This window comes from Nerophis ophidion, linkage group LG04, assembly GCF_033978795.1.
Source record: "Nerophis ophidion isolate RoL-2023_Sa linkage group LG04, RoL_Noph_v1.0, whole genome shotgun sequence".
NCBI lineage: Eukaryota > Metazoa > Chordata > Actinopteri > Syngnathiformes > Syngnathidae > Nerophis > Nerophis ophidion.
This window is the reverse complement of record NC_084614.1, coordinates 8999488-9022839: the sequence shown is the minus strand read 5'-3', so window position 1 is coordinate 9022839 and position 23352 is coordinate 8999488. Positions and strand designations below refer to the sequence as shown.

The 23352-nt window shown below is 42.8% G+C and overlaps 1 protein-coding gene across 2 annotated transcripts in view; it reads left to right on the top strand.

Annotated features, from left to right (window-relative positions):
- The window catches only part of nfatc1 (nuclear factor of activated T cells 1), a 90500-nt gene that overhangs the window by 2276 nt on the left and 64872 nt on the right, over nt 1–23352 (top strand). Inside the window, exons 2-3 of one of the 2 annotated variants that reach the window (XM_061896973.1) lie at nt 2650–3637; nt 3714–3873. In XM_061896973.1, coding sequence (XP_061752957.1) covers nt 2650–3637; nt 3714–3873 — 1148 coding nt within the window. Of the gene's footprint in view, nt 1–2649; nt 3647–3713; nt 3874–23352 lie in introns of both variants that reach the window. The other variant, XM_061896971.1, reaches the window with a different exon arrangement.

Here is a 23352-nt window from a genome sequence, read left to right as displayed (position 1 = left end):
AAAATCTTAAAAATGTTATCAGCTTAAAAAATTTTAGTGAAAAAAAATTCAGTGTTTAAAAATTCAGTGTATAAAAATTCAGTGTTTAAAAATTCAGTGTTTAAAAATCAAGTGTATAAAAGTTCAGTATATGAAAATTCAGTGTAGAAATATCAGTGTTTAAACATTAAGTGTATAAAAATTCAGTATAAAAAAATCGGTGTTTACAAATTCCATGTGTCTAAAAAATTCAATGTTTAAAAATTATGTGTGAAAAAAAAATCTATTTAAAAATTCAGTGTAAAAAAAATCAGTGTTTAAAAATTATGTTTAAAAATTCAGTATATGAAAATTCAGTGTAAAAAAAATTAGTGTAAAAAAAACAATTTTATAAAAGTTCAGTATATGAAAATTCAGTGTAAAAAAAAATATGTAAAAAAAATTCAGTGTATAAATGTTTTAGTGTAAAAAAAATAGTGTCGAATATTCAATGTACAAAAATTCAGTGTATAAAAAATCAGTGTTTAAAAATTCTGTGTAAAAAATTAGTGTAAAAAACTTCATTGTACAAATGTTTTCAGTGTCAAAAAAATTTGTGTCTAAATATTCAATGTACAAAAATTCAACGAATAAATAATCAGTTTAAAAATTCAGTATGTGAAAAGTCAGTTCACAAAAATTGAGTGTAAAAAAATCAGTATATGAAAATTCAGTGTAAAAAAATCTGTGTATAAAAATTCATTTGATAAAAATTCAGTGTATAAAAGTGTACAATTCAGTGTATACATTTCTGTTTAAAAATTCAGTGTGTAAAGATTCAGTGTAAAAAATAATCAGTGTACAAAAATTCAGTGTAAAAATAATGTCAGTGTGTAAAAATGCAGTATATGTGTACAAAAATTTTGTGTAAAAAAAAATAAAAATCGGTGTATAAAAATTCAGTGTAAAAAAAAATCAGTGTATAAAAATTCAGTGTAGAAAAATGAGTATATGAAAATTCAGTGTAAAAAAATTCAGTGGAAAAATAATATCAGTGTGGAAAAATGCAGTATTAAAAGTTCATTGTACAAAAGTTCAGTGTAAAAAAAAATCAGTGTAGAAAAATAAATATATGAAAATTCAGTTTACAAACATTCAGCATAAAAATATCAGTGTTTAAAAATTCAGTGGAAAAAAATTCAGTGTTTAAAAATTCAGTGGAAAAAAAAATCAGTGGGAAAAAATTCAGTGTTTAAAAAAATCAGGATATGAAAATTTAGTTTACAAACATTCAGTGTATAAAAATTCAGTATATGAAAGTTGAGTGGACAAAAAAATCCAGTGATTAAAAATTCAGTCTAAAAAAATATTGTGTTTAAAAATTCATTGTTTAAAAGTTGACTATATAAAAATTCAGTGAACAATTCAGTGTATACATTTCTGTATAAAAAATAGTTTATATAAATTTAGTATATAAAAATTCAGTGTTGAAAAAATTGGTGTATGAAAATTTAGTGTAAAAAATCAGTGTATAAAAATTCAATGTAAAAAAAAATGTCATTATGTAAAAGTTCTTTATATGAAAATTCAGTAGAAAAATTTCAGTCTAAAAAAAACAAATCAGTGTATGAATATTCAATTAAAAAAACACAGGTATACAAATTAAATGTAAAAAATAATACTCAGCATGTAAAAGTTATTTATATGAAAAATCAGTGTACAAAAATTAAATGCGGAAATATCTGTTGTTTCAAAAACTCCAAAACTACTTCCTTTTTTTTAATAATAACTTTAATAATAATAATAATAATTATGTATTTGTCTAAAAAGAATGAAGTGCAAATGAATATACAGCTTCACAACTTTAGTCATATTTTTTGCGCTTAAGAAACGTCTCAATGATTTGAGGGGTACAACATCGAATGCGTCGGTCACATGACTTGGTATGTGACACATGCTAACTGTTAGCTTGCTAGCATGCGAACATTAGCATGATGACTCTGAGCTAAATTTGCCACCGTTTACTCCACGGTCATATAGCTTGGTATGTGACACTTGTTAACTGTTAGCATGCAAACTTGTAGCATGCTACCGAGCTAACTTAAGCATGCTAACTTTTCTCATTTTACACTTTTTTCTCTACTCCCGCTGCCGTATGCACCTTACAGCCGTGTTACTTGAAATATGAGACGTGCCAACTGTTAGAATGTCATCGTTAGCATACATGCTAAGTGTTAGAATTTTAATGTGTGCATGCTAACGTTCTAGGCTAGCTCTGTAGCTCGTTTTGTACAGTTACACTTAAAACCCACGGATTCGGACACTCGGCACCATCTTCCAGCGACTCCCGGCCAGAGGTCCAGGGCACAGATAGCAGAAACATCAAAATTTCCGCGGGATTTTTCTAGTTATGATTATTGTTAAGACTCAACAGGAATATTTTAGCACTGCTAGAGCGACAACAAGCTGAGCCCAACAAAAACATGGCAGGGTTTTTCGAAATTTTGCACTTCAGCCAGATCCCAGTTTGGTTGGTCAGCGCTGATGCTAAGAAAGCTAAGAAAGTTTTAGTATGTAGTGTAAAGAAACAAGACGTGTTTGTCTATCCAGTGTTTATTCAGTATTCATAGTAGGAAGTTGGTAATTTCCCAGCCACCTAATTCATGGACTTACCATGCGTTTCTGTTCCAGATGCGTATGGCTACACCCCCAATGTCAGCCTTTCCCTGCCCCTGGGCAACCCTTGCTTGCCCCCCCAGTACCTGAGCCTCCAGTCCAGCCCAATCATCTCGGTCTCGGAGCCTCACGACTTTGAGGGCCACGACGACATGAGCGTGGCCGCCGCTTACTACTCCTCCGGCGCCCGTCCGAACGGCGCCCCAACCCTGGAGAGTCCTCGCATCGAGATCACGGCCTACGGCCAGTTCCCCGAGGACCAGGTGGAGGAGGACAGAAGTCCCGTCACCAAGCGGGTCAACTCCATCGTGACGCTGACCCTCCCCAACGCCGACGGCTACCGGGACCCCAGCTGCTTGAGTCCGGCCAGCAGTGTCTCGTCTCGCAGCTGCCACTCGGAGGCGTCGTCGTACGAGTCGGGCTTCTCGTACAACTGCGACAACTCGCCGCAGAACTCCCCCTGGCAGTCCCCCTCGGTGTCCCCCAAGGGCTCCACCCTGGCCCTTCCGGGTGACAGCTACGGTCCCGCCGGCTCGCCGCGACTCTCCCCTTCGACGTCTCCTCGCACCAGTCTGACGGATGACGCCTTCATCGGCCGCGGAGGCTCCAGGCCCAACTCCCCTTGTGGTGCGAAGAGGAAGTACAGCTTCAACAAGCACTACCAGCTGTCCCCCAACGCCTCCCCGGGGGTGTCCCCGCAGACCTCGCCCCGGCTCAGCGTCACCGATGAGACGTGGCTGCCGAACACCAACCAGTACACCAATTCGGCCATCTTGGCGGCCATCAATGCCCTGAGCACGGACGGAGGGCCCGACCTGGGGGAGGGGATACCCGTAAAGGCCCGCAGGACCAGCCTGGACCACAGCCCCACCGTCAGCCTCAAACTGGAATCTCACTGCCTCGTTGCCGACGATCACACCTCCAACCGCCTGAAGAAGGAGGCCTACTGCGCGGGGTTCCTGGACGTCCCCCACCACCAGTACCCCTGGTCCAAGCCCAAGCAGTATGTCAGGTATAGATCTTTATCCCAGTCCTGTAAAGATCTTGTCGTACTGACGCCCTTCTCGGCACCTTGTCAGCCCGTCCGTGCCGGCCCTCGACTGGCAGCTTCCGTCCAGCTCGGGACCCTACAGCCTGAAGATCGAGGTGCAGCCCAAGTCCCACCACCGAGCCCACTACGAGACCGAGGGCAGCCGGGGGGCGGTGAAGGCTCTGGCGGGAGGACACCCCGTCGTCCAGGTGGGCCGCTTTGACTCTCTCTCAGCAACATAGTCTTGACAGTTAGGACTTACCCTCTGGTGGGTCAATCAGCAACGTGTGTCTTCTTCTCGGGTTCTGGTCCTCCTTGGCAAACTGGTCGGCGCTATGCCCGCCGCCTGCTTTTTCGCTCGCGTGTCAAAAGGAGCCGGCGTGCTATTTAGAGACGTCACACTTGTGAATGGAACACGCTCTCAGGCAGGCCAGTCGCTTCCCGTCCAGACGTGGGTGACTCACACATTTTTATTTTCCATTGCGTCCCCCAACAAACGCCCCCAATATCCCCCCACCCCCCACCCCCCACCCCATGCTTAGTCACATTGGCGGCGGTGGTCCGACGGCGGGTATGTTTGGTTTCTGAAAACATCTGCTGCCTCCATCTGCCGACTTCAGACTTGAACCAACAAAAGTCCGGATGAGAACTTCTGATATTTCACTCCAGACCCGATGGTCTCGCTTACTTTCACGTCGCCTCTTTTCCTCCGGCGTAATTAGCATGTAGCGCTCGTGCTAACGAGGAGGCTGGAACAGGTCTGACGTGTTTGCTGAGTTCTGGGTATTAGATCGGATCGGGGTGGCGAGTTTGCCCTTTTTTTAACCGTTCTTCACCACAACTGCGTCCCCCGATTGTACTCGCGGGAAAGATTCCGTCAAAATGGACGCATTTACATTTCCGTATTCCTTGTTGCGCGCACGCTAGGGCCGGATAATAATCACGATTATATTGATTGATCACGATCAATCACGCGATTATTTGTCAATTTGTTTATTGTACCACCAAAACTCAACTTTAAATATAGCGGTGGGGAAAAATGAGCAACGAATGAACCACAACAAGTAAAATAAAACATTTACATTTTTACATTTAAATTGCTTTTAGTTCTATTTTTTGCCTTTTACACGTATTTTACCGCCATTGAGTGTGCTTTTTGTGTCAAATAAAACGTTTAAGTAAACGCAAAAATACTCATATTTACCAGTATTTTAGGCCAAAGCGTAATAATTGTGTCAACATATCAATAACTTTTTTGAAACATTTATTTTGTTAGCTGGGTGTGCTATGCTATTATTGTGAAGGGGGCCTATAACAATTTGGATTGTTATTTTCCTCTTTGTTCCGGAGGACACTACATCCACAGTTTCCAAAAACAATTTGAAACGTGGAGAACACTTTTCCACTTTGCGTCAGTCCATCTTAGATGAGCTCGGTTCGAGCGAGGCCGCCGGCAATTTCTGGGTGTTGTTGATAAATGACTGTGGCTTTGCATAGTCGACTTTTAACTTGCACGTACAGATGTAGCGGCCGACTGAAGTTACTGACAGTGTTTTTCTGAAGTGTTCCTGTGCCCATGTGGTGATATCCTTTACACACTGATGTCGCTTTTTGATGCAGGTCACGGGCATTTAATGTTGGTTTCTCCAGATTATCTGTGGAGGCGACTTTTAGGCTGATAAAAAAATTAAAAAAGAGCGAGCCTCTCAAGTTGCGACCACTCTTTGTACATAAATGTAACATCCGTGATGTTGTTCACCACAACACAAGTAGATGAGATGTTTTGTGTGTGTATGATTGTTTGTACATTGAAGTTACATTGATGATGTCATTCACAACAACACAACAGATGACATGTATTGTGTGTGTGTGATTGTTTGTACATTGAAGTTACATTGATGATGTCGTTCACAACAACAACACAACAGATGAGATGTGTTGTGTGCGCATGATTCTTTGTACATTCAAGTTACATTGATAATGTCGTTCACAACAACACAACAGATGAGATGTGTTGTGTGTGTATGATTGTTTGTACATTGTTGTTACATCCATGATGTTGTTCACCACAACACAAGTAGATGAGATGTGTTGTGTGTGTATGATTGTTTGTACATTGAAGTTACATTGATGATGTCGTTCACAACAACACAACAGATGAGATGTGTTGTGTGCGCATGATTGTTTGTACATCGAAGTTACATCCATGATGTCGTTCACAACAACACAACGGATGAGATGAGTTGTGTGTGTATGATTGTTTGTACATTGAAGTTACATCCATGATGTCGTTCACAACAACACAACAGATGAGATGTGTTGTGTGCGCATGATTGTTTGTACATTGAAGTTACATCCATGTCATTCACAACAACACAACGGATGAGATGAGTTGTGTGTGTATGATTGTTTGTACATTGTTGTTACATCCATGATGTCGTTCACAACAGCACAACAGATGAGATGTGTTGTGTGCGTATGATTGTTTGTACATTGAAGTTACATTGATGATGTTGTTCATAACAACACGACAGATGACATGTGTTGTGTGTGTATGATTGTTTGTACATTGAAGTTACATCCATGATGTCGTTCACAACAACACAACAGATGAGATGTGTTGTGTGCGCATGATTGTTTGTACATTGAAATTACATTGATGATGTCGTTCACAACAACACAACAGATGACATGTATTGTGTGTGTGTGTGTGATTGTTTGTATATTGAAGTTACATCCATGATGTCGTTCACAACAACACAACAGATGAGATGTGTTGTGTGTGTATGATTGTTTGTACATTGAAGTTATATTGATGATGTCGTTCACAACAACACAACAGATGAGATGTGATGTGTGCGCATGATTGTTTGTACATCGAAGTTACATCCATGATGTCGTTCACAACAACACAACAGATGAGATGTGTTGTGTGCGCATGATTGTTTGTACATTGAAGTTACATTGATGATGTCGTTCACAACAACACAACAGATGAGATGTGTTGTGTGTGTATAATTGTTTGTACATTGAAGTTACATCCATGATGTTGTTCACAACAACACAACAGATGAGATGTGTTGTGGCCGCATGATTGTTTGTACATTGAAGTTACATTGATGATGTCGTTCACAACAACAGAACAGACGAGATGTTTTATGTGTGTATGATTGTTTGTACATTGAAGTTACATCCATGATGTCGTTCACAACAACAGAACAGACGAGATGTGTTGTGTGCGCATGATTGTTTGTACATTGAAGTTACATTGATGATGTTGTTCATAACAACACGACAGATGACATGTGTTGTGTGTGTATGATTGTTTGTACATTGAAGTTACATCCATGATGTCGTTCACAACAACACAACAGATGAGATGTGTTGTGTGCGCATGATTGTTTGTACATTGAAGTTACATTGATGATGTTGTTCATAACAACACGACAGATGACATGTGTTGTGTGTGTATGATTGTTTGTACATTGAAGTTACATCCATGATGTCGTTCACAACAACACAACAGATGAGATGTGTTGTGTGCGCATGATTGTTTGTACATTGAAATTACATTGATGATGTCGTTCACAACAACACAACAGATGACATGTATTGTGTGTGTGTGTGTGATTGTTTGTACATTGAAGTTACATCCATGATGTCGTTCACAACAACACAACAGATGAGATGTGTTGTGTGTGTATGATTGTTTGTACATTGAAGTTACATTGATGATGTCGTTCACAACAACACAACAGATGAGATGTGATGTGTGCGCATGATTGTTTGTACATCGAAGTTACATCCATGATGTCGTTCACAACAACACAACAGATGAGATGTGTTGTGTGCGCATGATTGTTTGTACATTGAAGTTACATTGATGATGTCGTTCACAACAACACAACAGATGAGATGTGTTGTGTGTGTATAATTGTTTGTACATTGAAGTTACATCCATGATGTCGTTCACAACAACACAACAGATGAGATGTGTTGTGGCCGCATGATTGTTTGTACATTGAAGTTACATTGATGATGTCGTTCACAACAACAGAACAGACGAGATGTTTTATGTGTGTATGATTGTTTGTACATTGAAGTTACATCCATGATGTCGTTCACAACAACAGAACAGACGAGATGTGTTGTGTGCGCATGATTGTTTGTACATTGAAGTTACATTGATGATGTCGTTCACAACAACACAACAGATGACATGTATTGTGTGTGTGTGATTGTTTGTACATTGAAGTTACATTGATGATGTCGTTCACAACAACACAACAGATGAGATGTGTTGTGAGGGTATGATTGTTTGTACATTGAAATTACATTGATGATGTCGTTCACCACAACACAACAGATGAAATGTGTTGCGTGTGTATGATTGTTTGTACATTGAAGTTACATCCATGATGTCGTTCACAACAACACAACAGATGAGATGTGTTGTGTGTGTATGATTGTTTGTACATTGAAGTTACATTGATGATGTCGTTCAACACAACAGATGAGATGTGTTGTGTGCGTATGATTGTTTGTACATTGAAGTTACATCCATGATGTCGTTCACAACAACACAACAGATGAGATGTGTTGTGTGTGTGTATGATTGTTTGTACATTGAAGTTACATTGATGATGTCGTTCACAACAACACAACAGATGAGATGTGTTGTGTGTGTGTATGATTGTTTGTACATTGAAGTTACATTGATGATGTCGTTCACAACAACACAACAGATGAGATGTGTTGTGTGTGTGTATGATTGTTTGTACATTGAAGTTACATTGATGATGTCGTTCACAACAACACAACCAGACGAGATGTGTTGTGTGTGTATGGATTGTCCTGGCTAGCTTTAGCACCCTAGTTTTGTCGCTAATGTCTCAACATTGTTCAGTTCAGGACAGAGCGGCTGAACGTGTCGTGGATAAATGAGACACGTTATTTTCCCCACCAAATGTTTCTTCAACATTTCACTCACATTCATGTCAATTTCCATGATATCATTTTGCGTTTTTCAGCGGAATATTAATAGTTTTTTAAAATAATATATTTTATCATATTTCTATGCGTGCAGGGGGCGGCATGTCTCGCCAAAACACCGGCTCTAATTTGACAGGAAGCTATATCCACACTTATGAGATACTTAGTTTCTTGCAAGTATCATTATCACCGGAGGAAAAGGAATAGCTCAGCACGCTACACAAACGCAGGACGACACAGGAAGCTAACGGCTAAAGCTTCGACGTAAAGGATCGATCCAGATGTTGAGACTGTTGATATCAGTATATAAATGAGGCCAAAGTGATTAAATTGATGATTCTCCTTTTCTTATTGCACATTATTTGGGTGTTGTTTTGTTACTGTTTACAATGTCTTTAAGGTTGCATGTAGAACTTGACACCACAAGAAAACGAGCAAATTCTACATTTAATGAGGTCCGCTTTATAAAAAATGTGTTGTTTGATTTAGTTTCTTGCTATAAAACATTTTCAGCCCCAGCGACCCCAAAAGGGACAAGTACTAGAAAATGGATGGATGGATAGTTGATTGTCAAAGTATCGCACAGGGACTTGAAATACGATTAGATCGTTGAACCAAAAATGTTGATCAGGACATCCCCAATAGTGATTATTATTAACAATTAAAGTAATAATAGTTAACATATGTATATATTTATATGTGTATATGTATGTAGATATGTGTATATGTATGTAAACATGTGTATGTGAATGTGTATATGTATGTGTATACGTATGTGTATATGTATGTAGATATGTGTATATGTATGTAAACATGTGAATGTGTATATGTATGTATATACGTATGTGTACATGTATTTATATATGTGTATATATAAAAATATATATGTATATATATATATATATATGTGTGTATATATATATATATATGTGTATATGTTTACAGATATATGTATATATTTGTGTGTGTGTATATATATATACGTGTGTGTGTATATATACATATATATATATATATATATATATATATATATATATATATACATATATATACATATATATATATATATATATATATACATATATATATATATATATATATATATATATATATATATATATATATATATATACATATATATACATATATATATATATATACATATATATATATATATATATATATATATACATATATATATATATATATATATATATATATATATATATATATATTTATCCATCCATCCATCCACTTTCTACCGCTCATTCCCTTTGGGGTCGCGGGGGGCGCTGGTTCCTATCTCAGCTACAATCAGGCGGAAGACGAGGTACACCCTGGACAAGTCGCCACCTCATATATATATATCTATCTATATATATATATACATATATATATATATATATATATATATATATATATATGTATATATATGTGTGTGTGTATATATATGTGTGTATATACATATACATATATGTGTGTACATGTATATATATATATATATATATGTATATATGTGTATATGTATATATATGTATATACCGTATATATGATGACTAATATCAATAACTTTTATATACAATTATTAAATAAATATATATATGTATATATATATATGTGTGTGTGTGTGTGTATATATATGTGTGTATATACATGTACATATATGTGTGTATATGTATGTATATATATGTACATATGTGTATATGTATATATATGTATATATATATGTATATACCGTATATATGATGACTAGTATCAATAACTTTTATATACAATTATTAAATAAATATTTTTATTAAATGAATGAATCCCATTAAAGAGTTGTTTTACTGCCATTAATTAGCATGGCGTGCTGCCCATTGTTTATTTTGAAGAGGGCGAATCATGTGCTGACACCACTCGAAGGGGCGTGGCTAAAAACGGACTTGACTCTTCAAAATAATGACCATATTGATGACTGAATGCCAAAAATGAACTTAGAGTTTGGATGTGCCGGTGTACCTAATCATGTGGGCGGTGGCGGTAGCTAAAAAGTGAAGGATAAATAAATAAATGATAAATGGGTTGTACTTGTATAGCGCTTTTCTACCTTCAAGGTACTCAAAGCGCTTTGACACTACTTCCACATTTACCCATTCACACACACATTCACACACTGATGGAGGGAGCTGCCATGCAAGGCGCCAACCAGCACCCATCAGGAGCAAGGGTGAAGTGTCTTGCTCAGGACACAACGGACGTGACGAGGTTGGTTCTAGGTGGGATTTGAACCAGGGACCCTCGGGTTGCGCACGGCCACTCTCCCACTGCGCCACGCCGTCCCTATGGAGATGGAGTTTCTGAAAGGTTGTGTGTTCTTCTCTTCAAAAAAAAAAAAAAAAAAACCCAAAATAACTCCTCCCTTCCTTTCCGCCCCGAGCACACAGACCGGTCTTTGTTTAGGAAAGTTCCCGTGTGCGCGGCTGACATCATCGCGAGCGGCGGCGGCGGCGAAACCACACACGTTTCTGGCAGGCGGCGAGCGCCGTGTTGGAGGGAGCCTCACATAAGGCGGCCCCTGCCGTCTGATTACACGCCGCTGCTACCGCCACCCCCCCCCCCAAAACCTCCACTCTGACTCCAAACCCTGCAGAGAGTTTATTCTGGAACATTCTGCTGTGGTTCCTTTTCTTGCAGCGTCAAACCAGGCGGTGACCGTTTTTTTTTTCGTTGTCGTGGATGCCATCGCGACCGCTCTTACGTCTGCAACTCGCCAGTTCAGCAAACTTTTAATAGGACAATGTGTGTGCGCGTGTAAATGATATATACACTGTAAAAATTGGCTGTACAGTATGTGTGCTGGTGTCCCTTTTTTTCAGGAACACCAATACCAAAAGTCACAAAGTCCGATTGAGTTATAAAAACAGACCACCTAAAAATAAACGAAAGGAATTTTTACAAGTTTTTTACTGAATGGGACACCAAAAATGTACATAAAAATAAAGAAAGTGGGATTTACAATATTCACTATGAACAATAAAACACTGAATATTACACAAAGTGCAATAAACACCTACAGTATGATGTATTATCACTTTAATGCAGAACTTTGTTGTAAAAATCTGCTGTACAGAATGTGTGTTGGTGTCCCTTTTTTCAGGAACACCAATACCAAAAGTCACAATGTCCGATTCTAAAAAAAAGTTATGACAGACCACCTCAAAAAAAACTAAATGTAATTTTACGTTTTTTCACGGAATGGGACACCCAAAATGTACATAAAAATAAAGAAAGTGGGACTTACAACATTACCAAGAACAATAAAACACTGAATATTAACAAAGGGTAATAAACACCTACAATATGATATATTATCACTTTTATGCTGAATTTTGTTGTAAAAATCTGCTGCACAGTATGTGTGCTGGTGTCCCTTTTTTTCAGGAACACCAATACCAGAAGTCATAATGTCCGATTCTAAAAAAGTTATGACAGACCACCTAAAAAAAAAAACGGAATGGAATTTTTACAGTTTTTCATGGAATGGGACACCCGAAATGTACATGACAGTATGAACAATAAAACACTGAATATTAACAAAGGGTAATAAACACGTACAATATGACATATTATCACTTTCATGCAGAAATTTGTTGTAAAAATCTGCTTCCTCATCTGTTCCTGAAACATGTGTTTCGGGCTGGCTGCTGGGAAAACAACCCCCCCATCCCCCCGCCCCCCCACTCTGCTTGGTCCTGGTCTGAGCTGCTGTGACATACTTCACCGTAATAACTCCCCCAAAAGTGCAGATTCCAACTATTGAAATACTATGTATCGTTCAAGACTTGCAGCCATTTCAAAACAGCTCTGCACATCATAAGACTATTAAAAAAATGGGACCCAGCATCAAGGGTTGGAATTTGGGGTTAAATCACCACAAATGATTCCCGGGCGCGGCACAGCTGATGCCCACTGCTCCCCTCACTTCCCAGGGGGTAATCAAAGGGAAGGGTCAAATGCAGAGGACAAATTTCACCACACCTAGTGTGTGTGTGACAATCATTGCTACTTTAACTTCAACTTTAATAATGGCAAATACAGTTTTGATGTTAAAGGTCTGACAAAATTATGTAGAACGTCCGGTGGAATTAATTGTAAAAAAAAAAATTCAGTAGTAACACTGATTTTTTTCACACTGAAATTTTATACAATGAATAAATATTAATTATAAAGAAATGTAGTATTAAGCACAGATTTTTTTTTCCCATGGGGTTTTATACATTGATTTTTTTTACACTGAATTTTTATATAATGAACACAAATTAAACGTAAAAAAAAATTCAATATGAAGCACATAATTTTTTTTACACTGATTTTTCATACAAGGAATAAAAATTAACCGTAAAAAAATATCAGTATTAAGCACTGAATTTTATACACAGAACTTTATGCTCTGAATTTTTTAACATAGATTTTTTTTACACTAAAAAAATTAGTATTCCCTGATTTTTTTCTACACTGAATTTTTATACAATGAATAAAAATTTGTTGTGAAAAAAATGTAGTATAAAGCACTGAAATTTTTCCTCATGGAATTTCAAACAGTGATTTTTTTTTTTACACTGAATTTTTATAAAATGAACACAAATTAATCGTAAAAAAAAAAATTCAGTATGAAGCACAATTGTTTTTACACTGAATTTTAATATAATGAATACAAATTAACTGTAAAAAAATGCCAGTAATAAGCACTGAATTTTTTACACTGAATTTATATTACACTGAATATTTTTGCTATGAAATTGTCAGCATCATTTGATGTAGACAAATTCAGTTCTGAAGCAAGCATTTTGTAATGAAGACACAAAATTAAATTGTTGTTACTATTCAAATAGTAATTCAATAATGCCCACATTTTAAACGGGTTGCAGTCTTCAAAGAGTGTAAAATATACTTTGTGTGACACGTCATTGACAACTTAACGTCTTCAAACTAGCGTGGAGTTGCAAAGTTTCTTTTCGGAGTCATGAGTGCTCTTTTTTTTTTTTTTTTTTTTTTATTGTCTTTTGGTCCATGTGACCACATGAGGATATCAACAAAGATCATGTGGAGTCCAATGCGTGACAGGACGGATTTTGTTTTGTTCTGATTAGCTCTTTGACCAATCGTGTGTGTGTGTGTGTGTGTGTGTGTGTGTGTGTGTGTGTGTGTGTGTGTGTGTGTGTGTGTGTGTGTGTGTGTGTGTGTGTGTGTGTGTGTGTGTGTCTGTGTGTGTGTGTGTGTGTGTGTGTGTGTGTGTGTGTGTGTGTGTGTGTGTGTATGTGTGTGTGTGTGTGTGTGCGCCCGCGCGCGTGCTCAGGTCTCAAGAAGGTACGAACTAGATGAAAGTGTGTGTGTGTGTGTGTGTGTGTGTGTGTGTGTGTGTGTGTGTGTGTGTGTGTGTGTGTGTGTGTGCGTGCGTGCGTGCGTGCGTGCGTGCGTGCGTGCGTGCGTGCGTGCGTGCGTGCGTGCGTGCGTGCGTGCGTGCGTGCGTGCGTGCGTGCGTGCGTGCGTGCGTGTGTGCCCGCGCGCGCGTGCTCAGGTCTCAAGAAGGTACGAACTAAATGAAAGTGTGTGTGTGTGCTCAGGTCTCAAGAAGGTACGAACTACATGAAAGTGTGTGTGTGTGTGTGTGTGTGTGTGTGTGTGTGTGTGTGTGTGCGTGCGTGCGCGCGCGCGTGCGCTCAGGTCTCAAGAAGGTACGAACTACATGAAAGTGTGTGTGTGTGCTCAGGTCTCAAGAAGGTACGAACTACATGAAAGTGTGTGTGTGTGCTCAGGTCTCAAGAAGGTACGAACTACATGAAAGTGTGTGTGTGTGCTCAGGTCTCAAGAAGGTACGAACTACATGAAAGTGTGTGTGTGTGCTCAGGTCTCAAGAAGGTACGAACTACACGAAAGTGTGTGTGTGTGCTCAGGTCTCAAGAAGGTACGAACTACATGAAAGTGTGTGTGTGTGCTCAGGTCTCAAGAAGGTACGAACTACATGAAAGTGTGTGTGTGTGCTCAGGTCTCAAGAAGGTACGAACTACATGAAAGTGTGTGTGTGTGCTCAGGTCTCAAGAAGGTACGAACTACATGAAAGTGTGTGTGTGTGCTCAGGTCTCAAGAAGGTACGAACTACATGAAAGTGTGTGTGTGTGCTCAGGTCTCAAGAAGGTACGAACTACATGAAAGTGTGTGTGTGTGTGTGTGTGTGTGTGTGTGTGTGTGTGTGTGTGTGTGTGTGTGTGTGTGTGTGTGTGTGTGTGTGTGTGTGCGTGCGTGCGTGCGTGCGCTCAGGTCTCAAGAAGGTACGAACTACATGAAAGTGTGTGTGTGTGCTCAGGTCTCAAGAAGGTACGAACTACATGAAAGTGTGTGTTTGTGTGTGTGTGTGTGTGTGTGTGTGTGTGTGTGTGTGTGTGTGTGTGTGTTTGGAATGAAGCGGGTGCCTCTGTATCACCCCCAACCCCCACCCCACCCTTTTGGCGCCTGGGCATTCCTCTTGCGGGTGATAATGCGAGCCGATGTAAAACACAAAGCTCCACCGCGCTGGTTTAATGGCCCCCGGAAGAACAGGAAGTGGTTTTTTGGGATTCCGTTTGGATGGCGACGTCATACGTGACGGATGGCGAGGTTAATGGCTGACGGCGGCTGCGGTGAGCGCCTGGAGAAGCCCCCCCCACCCCCCTACAACAAAAAAATGCTGAAAGAGCAGTCCTCAGAAACTAAATGGTCACGTCAATCGAAAAGTTGGTGTCGTGACGCAAAATTCTCCGCAAGAAACAACGTAAACAGGAATTTTAAGTTCCGTATTTTAGTGAACCTAAACAATCAACGTTCTCTGCCGACACACACACACACAGAAGTCCCTTTGGTGCCCTCACAAATGATTGGAAATCACAAAAACCCTTATCTTCCTACAAGCATATTGCTAGAATAATAAAGATTTAAACCAGTAGACTCGGCGTACATTAACTTTGAGGAGGGGCAGATCCCGGGAGAGAAGGGAGGGATGTGTTGGTACGCGCTTAAAAGAGAGGCGGTCTTCTGCTCGGCTGTGAAATAAGTCTGCTTTGGCATCTTTTCCCAGAAATGTCCGGTCTCATCACAATTAAAACTTGGTGTGCTACGAAACCTGCTTTTTTGATTCTTCTATACTTGTGAGCGCCACTGTTTTTATTTGTTTAACTCCACAGCGATTATACAGACAATCTTTGCACATATAGATGATCTTTGTCATAAATCGACGAGCCACAGTCACTCCTAATTAGACGGGCAACAGTCAGTCCTAAATAGACGGGCCACAGTCAGTCCTAATCAGACGGGCCACAGTCAGTCCTAATCAGACAGGCAACAGTCAGTCCTAATCAGACGGGCCACAGTCAGTCCTAAATAGACGGGCCACAGTCAGTCCTAAATAGACAGGCCACAGTCAGTCCTAATCAGACGGGCAACAGTCAGTCTTAATCAGACGGGCCACGGTCAGTCCTAATCAGACGGGCCACAGTCAGTCCTAATCAGACGGGCCAAAGTCAGTCCTAATCAGACGGGCCAAAGTCAGTCCTAATCAGACGGGCCACAGTCAGTCCTAATCAGACGGGCCACGGTCAGTCCTAATCAGACGGGCCACAGTCAGTCTTAATCAGACGGGCCACAGTCAGTCCTAATCAGACGGGCCACGGTCAGTCCTAATCAGACGGGCCACAGTCAGTCTTAATCAGACGGGCCACAGTCAGTCCTAATCAGACGGGCCACAGTCAGTCCTAATCAGACGGGACACAGTCAGTCCTAATCAGACGGGCCACAGTCAGTCCTAATCAGACGGGCCACAGTCAGTCCTAATCAGACAGGCCACAGTCAGTCCTAAGCAGATGGGCCACAGTCAGTCCTAATCAGACGGGCCACAGTCAGTCCTAAATAGACGGGCCACAGTCAGTCCTAATCAGACGGGACACAGTCAGTCCTAAATAGATGGGCCACAGTCAGTCCTAATCAGACGGGCCACAGTCAGTCCTAAATAGCCGGGCCACAGTCAGTCCTAATCAGACGGGCCACAGTCAGTCCTAATCAGACGGGCCACGGTCAGTCCTAATCAGACGGGCCACGGTCAGTCCTAATCAGACGGGCCACGGTCAGTCCTAATCAGACGGCTCACAGTCAGTCCTAATCAGACGGGCCACAGTCAGTCCTAAATAGACGGGCCACAGTCATTCATAAATAGACGGGCCACAGTCAGTCCTAATCAGACGGGCCACAGTCAGTCATAAATAGACGGGCCACAGTCAGTCCTAATCAGACGGGCCACAGTCAGTCATAAATAGACGGGCCACAGTCAGTCATAAATAGACGGGCCACAGTCAGTCCTAATCAGACGGGCCACAGTCAGTCTTAAATAGACGGGCCACAGTCAGTCCTAATCAGACGGGACATAGTCAGTCCTAATCAGACAGGTCACAGTCAGTCCTAATCAGACGGGCCACAGTCAGTCCTAATCAGACGGGCCACGGTCAGTCTTAATCAGACAGGACACAGTCAGTCCTAATCAGACAGGCCACAGTCAGTCCTAAATAGATGGGCCACAGTCAGTCCTAATCAGACGGGCCACAGTCAGTCCTAATCAGACGGGCCACAGTCAGTCCTAAATAGACGGGCCACAGTCAGTCCTAATCAGACGGGCCAAAGTCAATCCTAAATAGACGGGCCACAGTCAGTCCTAATCAGACGGGCCACTGTCAGTCCTAATCAGACGGGCCACAGTCAGTCCTAATCAGACGGGCCACGGTCAGTCCTAATCAGACGGGCCAAAGTCAGTCCTAATCAGACGGGCCACAGTCAGTCCTAATCAGACGGGCCACGGTCAGTCCTAATCAGACAGGCCACTGTCAGTCCTAATCAGACGGGCCAAAGTCAGTCCTAATCAGACGGGACACAGTCAGTCCTAATAAGACGGGCCACAGTCAGTCCTAATCAGACGGGCCACAGTCAGTCCTAATCAGACAGGCCACAGTCAGTCCTAAGCAGACGGGCCACAGTCAGTCCTAAATAGATGGGCTACAGTCAGTCCTAATCAGATGGGCCACAGTCAGTCCTAATCAGACGGGCCACAGTCAGTCATAAATAGACGGGCCACAGTCAGTCATAAATAGCCGAGCCACAGTCAGTCCTAATCAGATGGGCCACAGTCAGTCCTAAATAGACGGGCCACAGTCAGTCCTAATCAGACGGGACACAGTCAGTCCTAATCAGACGGGCCACAGTCAGTCCTAATCAGACGGGCCACAGTAAGTCCTAATCAGACAGGCCACAGTCAGTCCTAAGCAGACGGGCCACAGTCAGTCCTAAATAGATGGGCCACAGTCAGTCCTAATCAGACGGGCCACAGTCAGTCCTAAATAGACGGGCCACAGTCAGTCCTAATCAGACGGGACACAGTCAGTCCTAATCAGACGGGCCACGGTCAGTCCTAATCAGAGGGGGCCACGGTCAGTCCTAATCAGACGGGCCACGGTCAGTCCTAATCAGACGGCTCACAGTCAGTCCTAATCAGACGGGCCACAGTCAGTCCTAAATAGACGGGCCACAGTCATTCATAAATAGACGGGCCACAGTCAGTCCTAATCAGACGGGCCACAGTCAGTCATAAATAGACGGGCCACAGTCAGTCCTAATCAGACGGGCCACAGTCAGTCATAAATAGACGGGCCACAGTCAGTCCTAATCAGACGGGCCACAGTCAGTCTTAAATAGACGGGCCACAGTCAGTCCTAATCAGACGGGACACAGTCAGTCCTAATCAGACAGGTCACAGTCAGTCCTAATCAGACGGGCCACAGTCAGTCCTAATCAGACGGGCCACGGTCAGTCCTAATCAGACAGGACACAGTCAGTCCTAATCAGACAGGCCACAGTCAGTCCTAAATAGACGGGCCACAGTCAGTCCTAATCAGACGGGCCAAAGTCAATCCTAAATAGACGGGCCACAGTCAGTCCTAATCAGACGGGCCACTGTCAGTCCTAATCAGACGGGCCACAGTCAGTCCTAATCAGACGGGCCACGGTCAGTCCTAATCAGACGGGCCAAAGTCAGTCCTAATCAGACGGGCCACAGTCAGTCCTAATCAGACGGGCCACGGTCAGTCCTAATCAGACAGGCCACTGTCAGTCCTAATCAGACGGGCCAAAGTCAGTCCTAATCAGACGGGACACAGTCAGTCCTAATAAGACGGGCCACAGTCAGTCCTAATCAGACGGGCCACAGTCAGTCCTAATCAGACAGGCCACAGTCAGTCCTAAGCAGACGGGCCACAGTCAGTCCTAAATAGATGGGCCACAGTCAGTCCTAATCAGATGGGCCACAGTCAGTCCTAATCAGACGGGCCACAGTCAGTCCTAAATAGACGGGCCACGGTCAGTCCTAATCAGACGGGCCACAGTCAGTCCTAATCAGACGGGCCACAGTCAGTCCTAAATAGACGGGCCACAGTCAGTCCTAATCAGACGGGCCACAGTCAGTCCTAATCAGATGGGCCACAGTCAGTCCTAATCAGATGGGCCACAGTCAGTCCTAATCAGACGGGCCACAGTCAGTCCTAATCAGACGGGCCACAGTCAGTCCTAAATAGACGGGCCACAGTCAGTCCTAATCAGACGGGCCACGGTCAGTCCTGATCAGACGGGCCACGGTCAGTCCTAATCAGACGGGCCACAGTCAGTCCTAATCAGACGGGCCACAGTCAGTCCTAATCAGACGGGCCACTGTCAGTCCTTATCAGACGGGCCAAAGTCAGTCCTAATCAGACGGGCCAAAGTCAGTCCTAATCAGACGGGCCAAAGTCAGTCCTAATCAGAGGGGCCACAGTCAGTCCTGATCAGATGGGCCACAGTCAGTCCTAAATAGACGGGCCACAGTCAGTCCTAATCAGACGGGCCAAAGTCAGTCCTAATCAGACGGGCCAAAGTCAGTCCTAATCAGACGGGCCAAAGTCAATCCTAAATATACGGGCCACAGTCAGTCCTAAATAGACGGGCCACAGTCAGTCCTAAATAGACGGGCCACAGTCAGTCCTAATCAGATGGGCCACAGTCAGTCCTAATCAGACGGGCCACAGTCAGTCCTAAATAGACGGGCCACAGTCAGTCCTAATCAGACGGGACACAGTCAGTCCTAATCAGACGGGCCACAGTCAGTCCTAATCAGACGGGCCACAGTCAGTCCTAATCAGACAGGCCACAGTCAGTCCTAAGCAGACGGGCCACAGTCAGTCCTAAATAGATGGGCCACAGTCAGTCCTAATCAGATGGGCCACAGTCAGTCCTAAATAGACGGGCCACAGTCAGTCGTAATCAGACGGGCCACAGTCAGTCCTAATCAGACGGGACACAGTCAGTCCTAATCAGACGGGCCACGGTCAGTCCTAATCAGACGGGCCACAGTCAGTCCTAATCAGACGGGCCACAGTCAGTCCTAATCAGACGGGCCACAGTCAGTCCTAATCAGACGGGCCACAGTCAGTCCTCATCAGACGGGCCACAGTCAGTCCTAATCAGATGGGCCACAGTCAGTCCTAATCAGATGGGCCACAGTCAGTTCTAATCAGACGGGCCACAGTCAGTCCTAAATAGATGGGCCACGGTCAGTCCTAATCAGACGGGCCACAGTCAGTCCTAATCAGATGGGCCACAGTCAGTCCTAATCAGACGGGCCACAGTCAGTCCTAATCAGACGGGCCACGGTCAGTCCTAATCAGACGGGCCAAAGTCAGTCCTCATCAGACGGGCCACAGTCAGTCCTAATCAGATGGGCCACAGTCAGTCCTAAATAAATGGGCCACGGTCAGTCCTAATCAGACGGGCCACAGTCAGTCCTAATCAGATGGGCCACAGTCAGTCCTAATCAGACGGGCCACAGTCAGTCCTAATCAGACGGGCCACGGTCAGTCCTAATCAGACGGGCCAAAGTCAGTCCTCATCAGACGGGCCACAGTCAATCCTAATCAGATGGGCCACAGTCAGTCCTAATCAGACGGGCCACAGTCAGTCCTAAATAGACGGGCCACAGTCAGTCCTAATCAGACGGGCCACAGTCAGTCCTAATCAGATGGGCCACAGTCAGTCCTAATCAGATGGGCCACAGTCAGTCCTAATCAGACGGGCCACAGTCAGTCCTAATCAGACGGGCCACAGTCAGTCCTAAATAGACGGGCCACAGTCAGTCCTAATCAGACGGGCCACGGTCAGTCCTAATCAGACGGGCCACAGTCAGTCCTAATCAGACGGGCCACAGTCAGTCCTAATCAGACGGGCCACTGTCAGTCCTTATCAGACGGGCCACTGTCAGTCCTAATCAGACGGGCCAAAGTCAGTCCTAATCAGACGGGCCAAAGTCAGTCCTAATCAGAGGGGCCACAGTCAGTCCTGATCAGATGGGCCACAGTCAGTCCTAAATAGACGGGCCACAGTCAGTCCTAATCAGACGGGCCAAAGTCAATCCTAAATATACGGGCCACAGTCAGTCCTAAATAGACGGGCCACAGTCAGTCCTAAATAGACGGGCCACAGTCAGTCCTAATCAGATGGGCCACAGTCAGTCCTAATCAGACGGGCCACAGTCAGTCCTAAATAGACGGGCCACAGTCAGTCCTAATCAGACGGGACACAGTCAGTCCTAATCAGACGGGCCACAGTCAGTCCTAATCAGACGGGCCACAGTCAGTCCTAATCAGACAGGCCACAGTCAGTCCTAAGCAGACGGGCCACAGTCAGTCCTAAATAGATGGGCCACAGTCAGTCCTAATCAGATGGGCCACAGTCAGTCCTAAATAGACGGGCCACAGTCAGTCGTAATCAGACGGGCCACAGTCAGTCCTAATCAGACGGGACACAGTCAGTCCTAATCAGACGGGCCACGGTCAGTCCTAATCAGACGGGCCACAGTCAGTCCTAATCAGACGGGCCACAGTCAGTCCTAATCAGACGGGCCACAGTCAGTCCTAATCAGACGGGCCACAGTCAGTCCTCATTAACGGGCCACAGTCAGTCCTAATCAGACGGGCCACAGTCAGTCCTAATCAGACGGGCCACGGTCAGTCCTAATCAGACGGGCCAAAGTCAGTCCTCATCAGACGGGCCACAGTCAGTCCTAATCAGATGGGCCACAGTCAGTCCTAAATAGATGGGCCACGGTCAGTCCTAATCAGACGGGCCACAGTCAGTCCTAATCAGATGGGCCACAGTCAGTCCTAATCAGACGGGCCACAGTCAGTCCTAATCAGACGGGCCACGGTCAGTCCTAATCAGACAGGCCAAAGTCAGTCCTCATCAGACGGGCCACAGTCAATCCTAATCAGATGGGCCACAGTCAGTCCTAATCAGATGGGCCACAGTCAGTCCTAATCAGATGGGCCACAGTCAGTCCTAATCAGATGGGCCACAGTCAGTCCTAATTAGACGGCACTCTCTGACTCTGCTGAGATTCACACACTGTTTTTTTTCTTTTTATCTTTTTCTCAAGACGCTTCCTACCATTTTTCACATGAGATCTATTTCCGATCTTGACTGGTGTGATTATGATTGTGGCCTTGGGAGGAAATTAATATTTTTGCCATATATGCACTTTAATGACGTCTTCTTTCTTATCGGGTCTTCTCTTCCTTCACTTTTGCTTAAAGTACTGCCACGCGTCTCCATTTATTTATTTATTTTCATCCAAAAAACAACGACAAATATTACATAATTTAAGATCAAATAACATTTTTAAAAAATAAATATATATATATATATATGTATGTGTGGGACAAATCACAAGACTACTTCATCTCTACAGAACTGTTTCATGAGGGTTTCCCTCAATCATCAGGAGATTTTAATGGAAGCATTCACATACAAAGGTTTATATAGGGCACAGAGTGGGTGGGTACAGGCAGGCGAAGGGGCGTGGTGATTGGCTCATGTGTTACCTAGGAGGTGTTTCCGTCTGTGGCGGCATGTTGAAATGATTTCACTGTGCTTGTTGAGGGATGCCAGGTCTGGATGATATATAATACATATATATATGTATAATTTTGACGATCTTTGTCACCTAAAGAGGATTTATGTCACATATAAACAGTCTTTGTCAAGATATAGATGATCTTTGTCACATATCAACTATCTTTGCCACATATAGACAATATTTATCACATATAGAGGATCTTTGTCATATATTGACTATCTTTGTTCATATAGAGGATCTTTGTCACAAATAGACCATATTTTCCACATATAGAGGATCTTTGTCACATATCGACTATCTTTGTCACATATGGACGATCTTTGGCGCATATAGAAGATCTTTGTCACATATAGACGATCTATGGCACATATAGATGATCTTGGACACGTGACGAGTGACACTTCACCTGTCATCATTTTCAAAATGGAGGAGGCTGATTTCAATACCGGTAATTTGAAATTGCATAAAGGGAAGAAGATTAAGAGCTATTCAGTAGGATTTAAGGTCCGAGCTTACATCGTACTCTGTCAGAGTTATTAGTTGGTGATGAACCCCCAGATGCAGAGACGGAGGCAGGCATAGAATATGAAAACATGATTTAATTAAAACTTAACAAGAACAAACAAAAAGCACGCACGTGGGCGGAATAACAAACTAAGGGAGCTAGCACTGGAAGTTAGAAAACAAAAAAGAACTTTAGCAT